The sequence below is a fragment of the Larus michahellis genome, chromosome 13 (assembly GCF_964199755.1).
Source record: "Larus michahellis chromosome 13, bLarMic1.1, whole genome shotgun sequence".
Lineage (NCBI taxonomy): Eukaryota > Metazoa > Chordata > Aves > Charadriiformes > Laridae > Larus > Larus michahellis.
Window position 1 is genome coordinate 15,634,788 of NC_133908.1, and position 13,583 is coordinate 15,648,370.

The 13,583-nt window shown below is 62.0% G+C and overlaps 2 gene segments (V, D, J or C); both read right to left on the reverse strand.

Moving 5' to 3' along the window:
• Positions 1 to 9,159: 9,159 nt before the first annotated feature.
• On the reverse strand, positions 9,160 to 9,830 carry LOC141750766 (Ig lambda chain V-1 region-like). The segment is given in 2 exon segments: positions 9,160 to 9,476; positions 9,611 to 9,830. Coding segments are annotated over 2 exon segments (363 nt in total).
• A 2,245-nt stretch (positions 9,831 to 12,075) lies between these two features.
• LOC141750762 (Ig lambda chain V-1 region-like) lies at positions 12,076 to 13,417 on the reverse strand. The segment is given in 3 exon segments: positions 12,076 to 12,334; positions 12,871 to 13,227; positions 13,347 to 13,417. Coding segments are annotated over 3 exon segments (531 nt in total).
• Positions 13,418 to 13,583: the final 166 nt, after the last annotated feature.

The following is a 13,583-nucleotide window of genomic DNA, read 5'->3' on the forward strand; positions in this document are numbered from 1 at the left end:
TGGAGCTGTGTCGCAGACCCCGACTCCCTTTTAAGCCCCCGCTTGCCCGCGGCACGGCCCCTCCATGCAAATCTGAGCCCGCGCTCAGGGCCGGACCCTTCCCACTCCGCTCTCCCCACCTCCCTCCCCGCCCAGCCCCACCACCCCAGGTGCAGCGGGGCTTGTCCGCGGGCACGGAGCGGAGACACAGAGACGTGTCCCAGCTCAGAGCCCAAAACATGCCAGCACAGACCCCCATCCCCAGCCCGGCCGAGCGCCTGCTGGGCCAAAGGCTGCGGGAGAGCCGGGCACTGGGCAGGGGAAGGTAGGAGGGGACAAGCAGCACCTGCAGCTCCAATATCCTCACCACAGGTTGTGCGGAGCAGATGAGACACTGCCCATGCCAGGGATGGAAGGACAAAATGTTGCTCTGACTATTGCCACTGGGGTGGATTTTGGGACTCCAGATGTGCCCAACTAGTCTCTCCCACGGGGAAAGGGCTGGGAAAAGGCAGTAGCAAAGCTCCCATTCCATCTGTCTGAGATCATCATCCTGTTATCTGCAACCAGTGAGCACCTGGGACCTTAACGGGGAGCAGGTGAGGGGGGCGAGGATGGGGAGCTCAGAGTAGCCCTCACCCTTGAGTACTGAACGTTGCCTGGTGCCACCCTGCCTGTGCCCTCCTGGCCTCAGCCCATGGCGCGTGGCCCTCCCCCTCACCATGGTCCCTGGCACGGAGCAGGGGGACAAGGCCACCTGGCACCCTGCTGCCCCCACAGCCACTCCTGACACCACAAACGCAGCCCCCATGGGGCCAGGACCCCTGCCCACAGCCTGGCCCTATCGGTCACGCTTACCTCCAGCCCATGTCCCCTGCCCTGTCACACTCATGGGGATGCAGGAAATGCCAAAGCTGTGATCCCTGACGGGGCAATCCATGACACAGAAGAGCTGGCACCGTTGTCCCCAGTGGTAGCCCCAGTCCGGGGGTCCCAACGCCGCCTGGGGCCAGGATCAGGATGCTGGGCAGCCCATGGCTGTCATGGGGCCGTGGTGGGACATTGCCCAGGGCCAGGGACTTCTCTACAGCACAAAGGTCCTCGGGGGGGTCCTGCACAGGCTGAGCATGAGCCCAACGGGCCAGAACTGGGCAAACACAGACAAAGTTGGAGAAGCCCATGGGCTCCTGTTGCAGTACGACGGAGCAGCACCCGGCCAGCCCTGCTCTGCCCCGCAGCCTCACACACAGCCCTGGAGCTGCTGTGCCCATGGAAACGTCCCTTCCCAGGGCTTAAAGGCAAAGCTTTGGCCCAGCTCCCAGCCCATGGCACGTCCCCACCTCTTGGGGCTGGAGCTGCAGTTCCAGCAGGGCTGAACCCCACTGAGGTGATGCCCGGGGGGCTCCTGGCACAGGTGGGCTGGGAGGAGGGCAGGGGGGCACCCGGCAGGGCCCTGGGGGCCAGCTGGGGAGCGCAGGGGACCTCAGCCTGGCACCACGAGACAGGGACAGGGCTGCTGGGGTCATACCCAGCCCAAATGAGAGGGGACGGGCACAGACCTGGGGCTCTAAGGGATGGCTGGGGCAGTCACACCAGGCACAGCCACCTGCAGCACTGGGCAGCAAGGGCAGGGCCATGGGCGGGCCCTGTCCCACCATCAAACGGGGACAGCAGAGACTCCTGACTTTCCCCTGCGATGGCGGGAGGTTTTTGTATCACTTCCCCATTGCTCCGTGTCACCGTGACACCAACATAGCTGCCCTCGTAGCTACCACAGTAATAGACGGCCTCGTCCTCCGCTTGGACCCCAGTGATGGTTAACGTGCCCGTGGAGCCGGACCGGGATCCAGAGAATCGCGAAGGGATGCCCGAGGGTCTGCTGCTGCTACCATAGATCACGGTGACAGGGGCAGTGCCAGGAACCTTCTGCTGGTACCAGCCATAAGCATTGTTGGTCCTTCCACAGCAGATCTGGGTGGTTTGCCCCAGCGACACGCACACTGGGAGTCGCTGACCCAGACCCGTGGGAGTGCAAAGGGCTGAGGCAGGAGCTCTCCCTGCCCACCCGCAGTGCGAATGCTCCCGTGGGCTGGCAAACACCCACGCACCCAGCCCCGTGTCCCCAGGGCGGCTGCAATGCCGCAGGGCCCCGGGCAACACTCATCACGGGGAACAGAAATGAGACAAAGCTTTTCCCAGGCAGCTCCGCAGGCTCCAGCTCCCAACACTATCCCAGGCTCCTCTGGCCCTCCCATGGCAGCTGGGACGAGCTCAGCCAGGGTCTCTCCAGCAGCAGGGCCACATCACTGGGGTCACAGCCACAGCCCCGAGACATGGGGCACACGGGGAAGGGCAACAGGAGGGACACGGAAAACCCCAAAGCTGACGAGAGGGGCCTGCCTGGCTGAGAGGAAGGAGGAGATGAAACCAACCTCTGACACCCAAGGTCTCGATTGCCTGCAGCTCAGTGTCACAATGAGACCAGCACTGCTGCTGTCCTCGCTACCGCAGTAATAGACGGCCTCGTCCTCCGCTTGGACCCCAGTGATGGTTAACGTGCCCGTGGAGCCAGAGTAGGATCCGGAGAATCGCGAAGGGATGCCCGAGGGTCTCTTGTCATTCTGATGGATCACAGTGACAGGACCAGTGCCAGGTTCCTTCTGCTGGTGCCAGCCGTAGCTGTTGCTGCTCCCGGTGCAGGTGATCTTGACGGTTCCTCCCACGTCGGCTGACACCGAGGGCGTCTGAGTCACCGCTGCCTGGACCAGGGAACCTGGAGAGGGAGAGGAGAGAGGGGAGAAGACCCGGGTCAGCCAGTGCCCCACGAGCACAGCCCTCCCCGGGCAGTGGGATGAGGACAGGGCCCCTGTTCCATAAGGTCCTGATGCCACAAAGGGACCCAAAGCCACACACACAGAGCCGGGAGGCCCTGGGAGGAGAGCTGCCAGAAGCAGGGACAGGGACGGGAGTGCCACAGTTGCAGAAAGGCCCCGGTCACGGGATGGGCAGGTTCTGGGGGAGCGGAACCCTGCCCAGATTAGAGCATCCCAGCACAAAGGCACCTCCAGCAGCAGGAGGAGGATGGGGCTGCCAGGAGCAAGAGGCAGTGACCCTGGGGACAAGGCAATGCCATGCATCCTGCATGGCATTGACCAGTTGGGAGAACATTTACAGTCACATCCTTGGACAGGAAAAAGTTCTTGCTGCAGCCCAACAGCCTTGCTCAGCCATGAGGGAGAACAGCAGAAAACCTCAACTTTTATCTCTTCTGTAGCTCACTTCCTCATCTCTCTGTGTCTCTAAACCAGCACTGCTACTGCTCTCGTGGCTACCACAGTAATAGACGGCCTCGTCCTCCGCTTGGACCCCAGTGATGGTTAACGTGCCCGTGGAGCCAGAGTAGGATCCGGAGAATCGCGAAGGGATGCCCGAGGGTCTGCTGCTACCACCATAGATCACGGTGACAGGGGCAGTGCCAGGTTCCTTCTGCTGGTACCAGCCATAGTAGCTGCTGCTACCACCGGTGCAGGTGATCTTGACGGTTCCTCCCACGTTGGCTGACACCGAGGGGGGCGTCTGAGTCACCGCTGCCTGGACCAGGGAACCTGGAGAGGGAGAGGAGAGAGGGGAGAAGACCCGGGTCAGCCAGTGCCCCACGAGCACAGCCCTCCCCGGGCCACGGGACGTGGCCCCTGTCCCCAGAGGCCCCGGCCATGCGCAGCACCTGAGACATGGGCGAGCACTGCAAGGAAGAGATCCCACCAGCTATGTGTCCCCACACCGATGGGGCTGTGTCATGGAACCCAACTCCTTTCTAAACGCCCACCCTCCATGGAAATGTGCCCCACAATGGTCACTGGCAGCTCCTGTCCCAGTGCTCCCCTGCCCACTGCAGGCAAGTCTCTGGCCCACCAAAGGCGCTGAGATCATCTGGGCTGCCGGCTCCTTCCCCAAGGCGGCTGCTGAGCTCTCACCTCAACCAGGGCCCAAAAAGTGCCAGTCCCGGCCCAGGAGCACCATGGCCTCGCTCCTCTGGGAACGCACAGTGACAGAGGAGCTGGGAAAACCAGGAACTGCTTCAAAGCAGGGTGCCACAACTCGGCCGCTGTTAAGTGCCACAAGAGAACGGCAGAGAACTGGGATTTTGAAGGGGACTGGAAGCACACGAAGGCCAGGAGCTTCAAGGCTCCCAACAGCAAGGGGCTGCAGGGACTGCCCTGCACCAGGGGTTACAGCTGCACCTGGCTGTCCCCAGCCCCTCTGCCTCCTGCTGCCCCGGCAACCTCAGGACCGTGGTGCGGGGCCACACTGACACCGTGTGGGGACCAGAAGGACCGACCTCAGGGACAGCCCCGGAGGAACCGAGAGCACAGCCTGGCACGGGACTCTGCCCGTGCTGCCCCTCACCCCCGCCACAGCCTCCACCAAGTCCAGACACACCTCCAGCCCCTGCCACAACCCTCACGGCTTCTGCATGGGACCCTGCCCAAGGCACCCCGGGCTCACGCGGGACAGCAGCTCACACAGACACAGGGCCCTTGGGCGCCGTTCCTGTCACCAGAGGAGGGTGGCCATCGGCCCTGAACTGGCAGCGAGCCCAGGGACCAGAGCGGGACACCCACAGGTGACGACAGCGTGCCTCCCAACAACTTTGGGCCAAAGGACCGGCCACAGGACGAGACATTTTGAAGGCAGGAGCAACCGGCCACACCACAGGTCTGCACTACGTGAGCTGTGTCCCTTCCTCCAGCACCACCGTCAGGATCGCTGACACCCAGGCACAGCAGACAGAGCACCCACCCACCGCCACCCTCCAGATGCTGATCACCACTGCCGTCCTGGGCACAGGACACTGCTGCACCCGCAGCAGGGGATCTGGACGTTTTGTCCCAGGTTTCCTGGCATGGAGGGTGGGACAGGGCCAGACCCCTGGGCCCAAAGGCCACAGCCGCCTTCAGCGATTGTGGCCAGGGCACCAACCACTGCAAGGAAGAGGACCGCAGTTTCAGCAGGGCTGAACCCCCCTGGGGTGATGCCCCAGACGCAGCCGAGCTCGGAGGAGGGCAGGGGGGCACCCGGCAGGGCACTGGGGGCCAGCCAGCGAGTGCAGGGGACCTCAGCCCGGCAGCACGGGACAGGGACAGGGCTGCTGGGGTCGTACCCAGCCCAAATGAGAGGGGACGGGCACAGACCTGGGGCTCTAAGCGATGGCTGGGGCAGTCACACCACACACAGCCACCTGCAGCACTGGGCAGGGCCGTCGTGGGGACAGGACTAACCATCAATCTGGGACAGCAGAGATTCCTAACTGGCCCCTGTGATGGCAGGAGTTTTTTGTATCACTCCCTCATGGCTCCATGGCACCAACATAGCTGCTGCTTACGTAGTTACCACAGTAATAGACGGCCTCGTCCTCCGCTTGGACCCCAGTGATGGTTAACGTTCCCGTGGAGCCGGACTTGGATCCGGAGAATCGCGAAGGGATGCCCGAGGGTCTCTTGTCATTAGCATAGATCACAGTGACAGGGGCAGTGCCAGGTTCCTTCTGCTGGAACCAGCCATAGTAGCTGCCACCACTGGTGCAGGTGATCTTGACGGTTCCTCCCACGTTGGCTGACACCGAGGGCGGCTGAGTCACCGCTGCCTGGACCAGGGAACCTGGAGAGGGAGAGGAGAGAGGGGAGAAGACCCGGGTCAGCCAGTGCCCCACGAGCACAGCCCTCCCCGGGCAGCGGGACGGGAAACACCACAGTCGGAGCAGAATGGAAGCAACAACAGCCATGTGTGACCATGGGGAGAAGAGCGCAGCGCAGTGCACCGCAGCACAGAGGCAGCTCTGGCAGGACGTGTTTGTCAGTAGCAAGAGGCAGTGGGGAGGGTGACAAGGCCACACTCTGAATTCTGTGGGGATGAGGACAATGGTTGCCAGGCACAGGGGAGACAAAGTAAACCTGCAGTTCTCTGGGACACAAAAGGGGGGACATTCACAGCCATGGCCGTGCAGAGGGGACAGGAACCTGCCTCAGCCCCACAGTCAGAACCCCAATCCGCTGGGAGGGAGAAGGGCTGAAACCTCTTCTCTGACTTTCGAGCCGATGTCTCACTTCCTATTACTCATCATCACCAGACACTATAGCCACTGCTGCTGCTGTCGTAGCCACCACAGTAATAGACGGCCTCATCCTCGGCTTGGACCCCAGTGATGGTTAACGTTCCCGTGGAGCCAGACTTGGATCCGGAGAATCGCGAAGGGATGCCCGAGGTTCTCTTGTCATTGTAGTAGATCACGGTGACAGGGGCAGTGCCAGGAACCTTCTGCTGGAACCAGCCATAGCTGCCGCTACTACCGGTGCAGGTGATCGTGACGGTTCCTCCCACGTTGGCTGACACCGAGGGGGGCGTCTGAGTCAGCGCTGCCTGGATCAGGGAACCTGGAGAGGGAGAGGAGAGAGGGGAGAAGACCCGGGTCAGCCAGTGCCCCATGAGCACAGCCCTCCCCGGGCAGCAGGACAGGGAAGGCCACAGTCAGGGAAAAACAGACCAGGACACAGCCACAGGCAAATCTGAGGAGCAGAGCCCAGCCCAACACACTCCATCATGGAGGGAGCACTGGCAGCAGCCGAATGACGTGGTCATCAGTAGCAAGAGCCTGCGGGGTGGGTGATAAGGCCACACTCTGAATTTTGTAGGGACAAGGCCAATGCTCCACAGCCGCAAAGCCAGCTTGAGTTCTCTGGGACACGAAAGGGAGAACATTCACAGCCATGGCTGTACAGAGGGGACAGGAACCTGCCTCAGCCCCACAACCACAACTCTGCTTGGCCGCGAGGGAGAAGGGCTGAGACACTTCCTCTGATTTTCGAGCCGATGTCTCGCTTCCTATTACTCATCATCATCAGACACTATAGCCACTGCTGCTGCTGTCGTAGCCACCACAGTAATAGACGGCCTCGTCCTCCGCTTGGACCCCAGTGATGGTTAACGTGGCCGTGGTGCCGGACGTGGATCCGGAGAATCGCGAAGGGATGCCCGAGGGTCTCTTGTTGTTATCATAGATCACAGTGACAGGGGCAGTGCCAGGAACCTTCTGCTGGTACCACCCATAGTAGTTGTTGATCCTGGAGCAGGAGGTCCAGGTGTTCACTCTTGGGGACACGTGCATCAGGGGCAACTGAGCAGACGCTTCCTGGAGACATAGAGAGGGAGAGGAGAGAGGGGAGAAGATGGGGGTCAGCACGTACCCCAGGAGAATGGCCCTCCCCGGGCAGCGGGACAGTTAGAGGGCTCCTCTGCCCTCAGGCTCACGGATGGGACACTCTGGCTGCAGCCCCAAGCCCAGGTACTCCCAGAGGGGTGGCTGTAGCCAGAGCCCAGACCCTCTCCCTGCCCACTGCCCCTCGGGGCACCCCTCATCCCTGTCACTGAGACCGGGCAGCCCAGGGGCACGGCCTGCCGTGGGCACCCAGCGTTTGTGGCAGCCTGGAGACAGCCCTGTGCATGGCCAAAATGGGGCCAGGTCCAGGCCAGCAGCCAGGGTCTGCAGGGCAGGGGGTCCCCAGTCAGTGGGAAGCAAAAGGGCACCAACTGCCCACCAGCTCTTCCCCACGCAGGGAAAGGTGCGGTAAAAACAGGAGAGAGAAAAATAATCTCAGCATCACGACGACCATGACCAAAACCACTGCTGTCGAAGCTACCACAGTAATAGACGGCCTCGTCCTCCGCTTGGACCCCAGTGATGGTTAACGTGCCCGTGGAGCCGGACTTGGATCCAGAGAATCGCAAAGGGATACCCGAGGGTCTCCTATCATTCCTGTAGATCACAGTGACAGGGCCAGTGCCAGGTTCCTTCTGCTGGTACCAGCCTGTATATCCGCTGTTAACCCCGGTGCAGGTGATCTTGACCGTTCCTCCCACATTGGCTGACACCGAGGGGGGCGTCTGAGTCAGCGCTGCCTGGACCAGGGAACCTGGAGAGGGAGAGGAGAGAGGGGAGAAGACCCGGGTCAGCCAGTGCCCCATGAGCACAGCCCTCCCCGGGCAGCGGGACGGGAAACACCACAGTCGGAGGAAAACAGACCTGAACATGGCCACAGGCAAATCTGGGGAGCTGAGCCCAAGCAAAAATGCCCCAGCACAGAGGCAGCTCTGGCAGCACCACGAGGACATGGTCCTCAGTAGCAAGATGCAGTGGGGTGGGTGACAAGGCCACACTGTTAACTGTGTAGGGACAAGGACAATGGTCCCCAGCCATGGAGTCACCTCTAGTGCTCTGGCACACAAAAGGGGGGACATTCACAGCCATGGCTGTGCAGAGGGGACAGGAACCTGCCTCAGCCCCACAGTCAGAACCCCAATCCGCTGGGAGGGAGAAGGGCTGAAACCTCTTCTCTGATTTTGGAGCCTGTGTCTCATTGCTACTACTCATTGTCACGGCACACCATAGCTGCTGCTGTCGTAGCCACTACAGTAATAGACGGCCTCGTCCTCCGCTTGGACCCCAGTGATGGTTAACGTGGACGTGGAGCCGGACAAGGATCCGGAGAATCGCGAAGGGATGCCCGAGGGTCTCTTGTCATTAGCATAGATCACGGTGACAGGGGCAGTGCCAGGTTCCTTCTGCTGGAACCAGCCATAGTAGCTGCCACCACCGGTGCAGGTGATCTTGACGGTTCCTCCCACATTGGCTGACACCGAGGGGGGCGTCTGAGTCACCGCTGCCTGGACCAGGGAACCTGGAGAGGGAGAGGAGAGAGGGGAGAAGACCCGGGTCAGCCAGTGCCCCACGAGCACAGCCCTCCCCGGGCAGCGGGACGGGAAACACCACAGTCGGAGCAGAATGGAAGCAACAACAGCCATGTGTGACCATGGGGAGAAGAGCGCAGTGCAGTGCACCGCAGCACAGAGGCAGCTCTGGCAGGACGTGTTTGTCAGTAGCAAGAGGCAGTGGGGAGGGTGACAAGGCCACACTCTGAATTCTGTGGGGATGAGGACAATGGTTGCCAGGCACAGGGGAGACAAAGTAAACCTGCAGTTCTCTGGGACACAAAAGCGGGGACATTCACAGCCATGGCCGTGCAGAGGGGACAGGAACCTGCCTCAGCCCCACAGTCACCAGGAGGGAGAAGGGCTGAAACCCTTCCTCTGATTTGGAGCCTGTGTCTCACTTCTGATTATTCATCGTCACCAGACACCATAGCTGCTGACACTGCTGTCGTAGCTACCACAGTAATAGACGGCCTCGTCCTCCGCTTGGACCCCAGTGATGGTTAACGTGGCGGTGGAGCCGGACGTGGATCCGGAGAATCGCGAAGGGATGCCCGAGGGTCTATTGGTGTTGCGATAGATCACAGTGACAGGGGCAGTGCCAGGAACCTTCTGCTGGTACCAGCCAGCATAAGCATAGCTGCTGCTACCCCCGGTGCAGGTGATCTTGACGGTTCCTCCCACGTTGGCTGACACCGAGGGCGGCTGAGTCACCGCTGCCTGGACCGGGGAACCTGGAGAGGGAGAGGAGAGAGGGGAGAAGACCCGGGTCAGCCAGTGCCCCACGAGCACAGCCCTCCCCGGGCAGCGGGACGTGGTCTCTTTCCCCAAAGGCCCCAGTCGGGCGCAGCGAGTCTGGCCAGGGCACCTGAGACATGGGCGAGCACCACGAGGAGGAGAGGGGTCCAGGCCATGGCGCGATCCCACCAGCTACGTGTCCCCACGCCGATGGAGCTGTGACATGGACCGAACTCTGGCCCAGCTCCCAGCCCTTGGCATGTCCCACCTCTTGGCGCTGAGGACGCAGTTTCAGCAGGGCTGAACCATCCTGGGGTGATGCCCCGGGGGCTCCTGGCACGGCCGGGCTGGGAGGAGGGCAGGGGGACACCCAGCAGGGCCCTGGGTGCCAGATGGGGAGTGCAGGGGACCTCGGCCCAGGCGACCAGGAGCTTCAAGGCCACCTAACAGCAAGGCTACAGGAGCACCCAGGTCCTGCAACTACAAAGGGAGATGGGGGTCTCCAGCAGCCTCACAGCAACCACAAATAGACTTGGGCTGGAGTTGATACCAATCAAGTGCAGGTAGCACCCACCCACACGTGTCCGGGTAGGGGCAGCCCCTCTGCAACCTGATGACAGCACGGGTCACAGCAGCCTCCAAAGCGGTCTGTAGAGACTGCCCTGCACCAGGGGTTACAGCTGCACCTGGCTGTCCCCAGCCCCTCTGCCTCCTGCTGCCCCGGCAACCTCAGGACCGTGGTGCGGGGCCACACTGACACCGTGTGGGGACCAGAAGGACCGACCTCAGGGACAGCCCCGGAGGAACCGAGAGCACAGCCTGGCACGGGACTCTGCCCGTGCTGCCCCTCACCCCCGCCACAGCCTCCACCAAGTCCAGACACACCTCCAGCCCCTGCCACAACCCTCACGGCTTCTGCATGGGACCCTGCCCAAGGCACCCCGGGCTCACGCGGGACAGCAGCTCACACAGACACAGGGCCCTTGGGCGCCGTTCCTGTCACCAGAGGAGGGTGGCCATCGGCCCTGAACTGGCAGCGAGCCCAGGGACCAGAGCGGGACACCCACAGGTGACGACAGCGTGCCTCCCAACAACTTTGGGCCAAAGGACCGGCCACAGGACGAGACATTTTGAAGGCAGGAGCAACCGGCCACACCACAGGTCTGCACTACGTGAGCTGTGTCCCTTCCTCCAGCACCACCGTCAGGATCGCTGACACCCAGGCACAGCAGACAGAGCACCCACCCACCGCCACCCTCCAGATGCTGATCACCACTGCCGTCCTGGGCACAGGACACTGCTGCACCCGCAGCAGGGGATCTGGACGTTTTGTCCCAGGTTTCCTGGCATGGAGGGTGGGACAGGGCCAGACCCCTGGGCCCAAAGGCCACAGCCGCGTTCAGCGATTGTGGCCAGGGCACCAACCACTGCAAGGAAGAGGACCGCAGTTTCAGCAGGGCTGAACCCCCCTGGGGTGATGCCCCAGACGCAGCCGAGCTGGGAGGAGGGCAGGGGGGCACCCAGCAGGGCACTGGGGGCCAGCCAGAGAGCACAGGGGACCTCAGCCCGGCAGCACGGGACAGGGACAGGGCTGCTGGGGTCGTACCCAGCCCAAATGAGAGGGGACGGGCACAGACCTGGGGCTCTAAGCGATGGCTGGGGCAGTCACACCACACACAGCCACCTGCAGCACTGGGCAGGGCCGTCGTGGGGACAGGACTAACCATCAATCTGGGACAGCAGAGATTCCTAACTGGCCCCTGTGATGGCAGGAGTTTTTTGTATCACTCCCTCATGGCTCCATGGCACCAACATAGCTGCTGCTTACGTAGTTACCACAGTAATAGACGGCCTCGTCCTCCGCTTGGACCCCAGTGATGGTTAACGTGGCCGTGGAGCCGGACGTGGATCCGGAGAATCGCGAAGGGATGCCCGAGGGTCACCTGCTGCTCTCATAGATCACGGTGACAGGGGCAGTGCCAGGTTCCTTCTGCTGGTACCAGCCAGCATAAGCATAGCTGCTGTCAAGCCCAGAGCAGGTGATCTTGACGGTTCCTCCCACATTGGCTGACACCGAGGGGGGCTGAGTCACCGCTGCCTGGACCAGGGAACCTGGAGAGGGAGAGGAGAGAGGGGAGAAGACCCGGGTCAGCCAGTGCCCCACGAGCACAGCCCTCCCCGGGCAGCGGGACAGGAAACACCACAGTCGGAGGAAAACAGACCTGAACATGGCCACAGGCAAATCTGGGGAGCTGAGCCCAAGCAAAAATGCCCCAGCACAGAGGCAGCTCTGGCAGCACCACGAGGACATGGTCCTCAGTAGCAAGATGCAGTGGGGTGGGTGACAAGGCCACACTGTTAACTGTGTAGGGACAAGGACAATGGTCCCCAGCCATGGAGTCACCTCTAGTGCTCTGGGATATAAAAGTGAGGACATTCACTGCCATGGTCACGCAGAGGGGCAGGAACCTGCCTCAGCCCCACGGTCAGAACCCCAATCCGCTGGGAGGGAGAAGGGCTGAAACCTCTTCTCTGACTTTCGAGCCGATGTCTCACTTCCTATTACTCATCATCACCAGACACTGTAGCCACTGCTGCTGCTGTCGTAGCCACCACAGTAATAGACGGCCTCATCCTCGGCTTGGACCCCAGTGATGGTTAACGTTCCCGTGGAGCCAGACTTGGATCCGGAGAATCGCGAAGGGATGCCCGAGGGTCTCTTGTTGTCAGCATAGATCATGCCAGGTTCCTTCTGCTGGAACCAGCCATAGCTGTAGCTGCTCCTGGTGCAGCTGATCTTGACAGTTCCTCCCACGTTGGCTGACACCCAGCGCGGCTGCCTGGACGAGGGAACCTGGAAAGGGAGAGGAGAGAGGGGAGAAGACGGGGGTCAGCCAGTGCCCCACGAGCACAGCCCTCCCCGGGCAGCGGGATGAGGACAGGGCCCCTGTTCCATAAGGTCCTGATGCCACAAAGGGACCCAAAGCCACACACACAGAGCCGGGAGGCCCTGGGAGGAGAGCTGCCAGAAGCAGGGACAGGGACGGGAGTGCCACAGTTGCAGAAAGGCCCCGGTCACGGGATGGGCAGGTTCTGGGGGAGCGGAACCCTGCCCAGATCAGAGCATCCCAGCACAGAGGCACCTCCAGCAGCAAGAGGAGGATGGGCTGCCAGGAGCAAGAGGCAGTGACCCTGGGGACAAGGCAATGCCATACCTTCTGTAGGGACAGACACAAAGTGCCTCCCCCAGGCCCAGAGTCACCTCCCACATGGCATGGTACAATTGGGATAACCTTAACAGTCACGTCCTTCGACAGGAATAGGAGCTTGTCTCAGCCCCACAGCTCTGCTCAGCCAGGAGGGGGACGGGCAGAAACCCCCCATTTTTACCTCCTCTGTAGCTCACTTCCCCAACTCTCCGCATCACTGCACCAGCATCACTGCTGCTATCCCAGTTACCACAGTAATAGACGGCCTCGTCCTCCGCTTGGACCCCAGTGATGGTTAACGTGCCCGTGGAGCCGGAATTGGATCCGGAGAATCGCGAAGGGATGCCCGAGGGTCTCTTGCTGCTCTCATAGATCACAGTGACAGGGGCAGTGCCAGGTTCCTTCTGCTGGTACCAACCAACATTGCTGCTGCTGCTGCTGCTGCTGCTGCTACCCCCGGTGCAGGTGATCATGACGGTTCCTCCCACGGTGGTTGACATCGAGGGCGGCTGAGTCACCGCTGCCTGGACCAGGGAACCTGGAGAGGGAGAGGAGAGAGGGGAGAAGACCCGGGTCAGCCAGTGCCCCACGAGCACAGCCCTCCCCGGGCAGTGCAATGAGACCCATGAGCCCATTCTCCTTGGGTCTCCAGGGCACCTGAGACATGGGCGAGCACCACGAGGAGGAGAGGGGTCCAGGCCATGGCGCAATCCCACCAGCTACGTGTCCCCACGCCGATGGAGCTGTGTTGCGGACCCCGACTCCCTTTTAAGCCCCCGCTCGCCTGCGGCACGGCCCCTCCATGCAAATCTGAGCCCACACTCAGGGCCAGATCCTGTCTGGGCACCCAGCAGGGCCAGGGCAGCTCCGGGCATGGGGCAGCAGCAGCGCCCC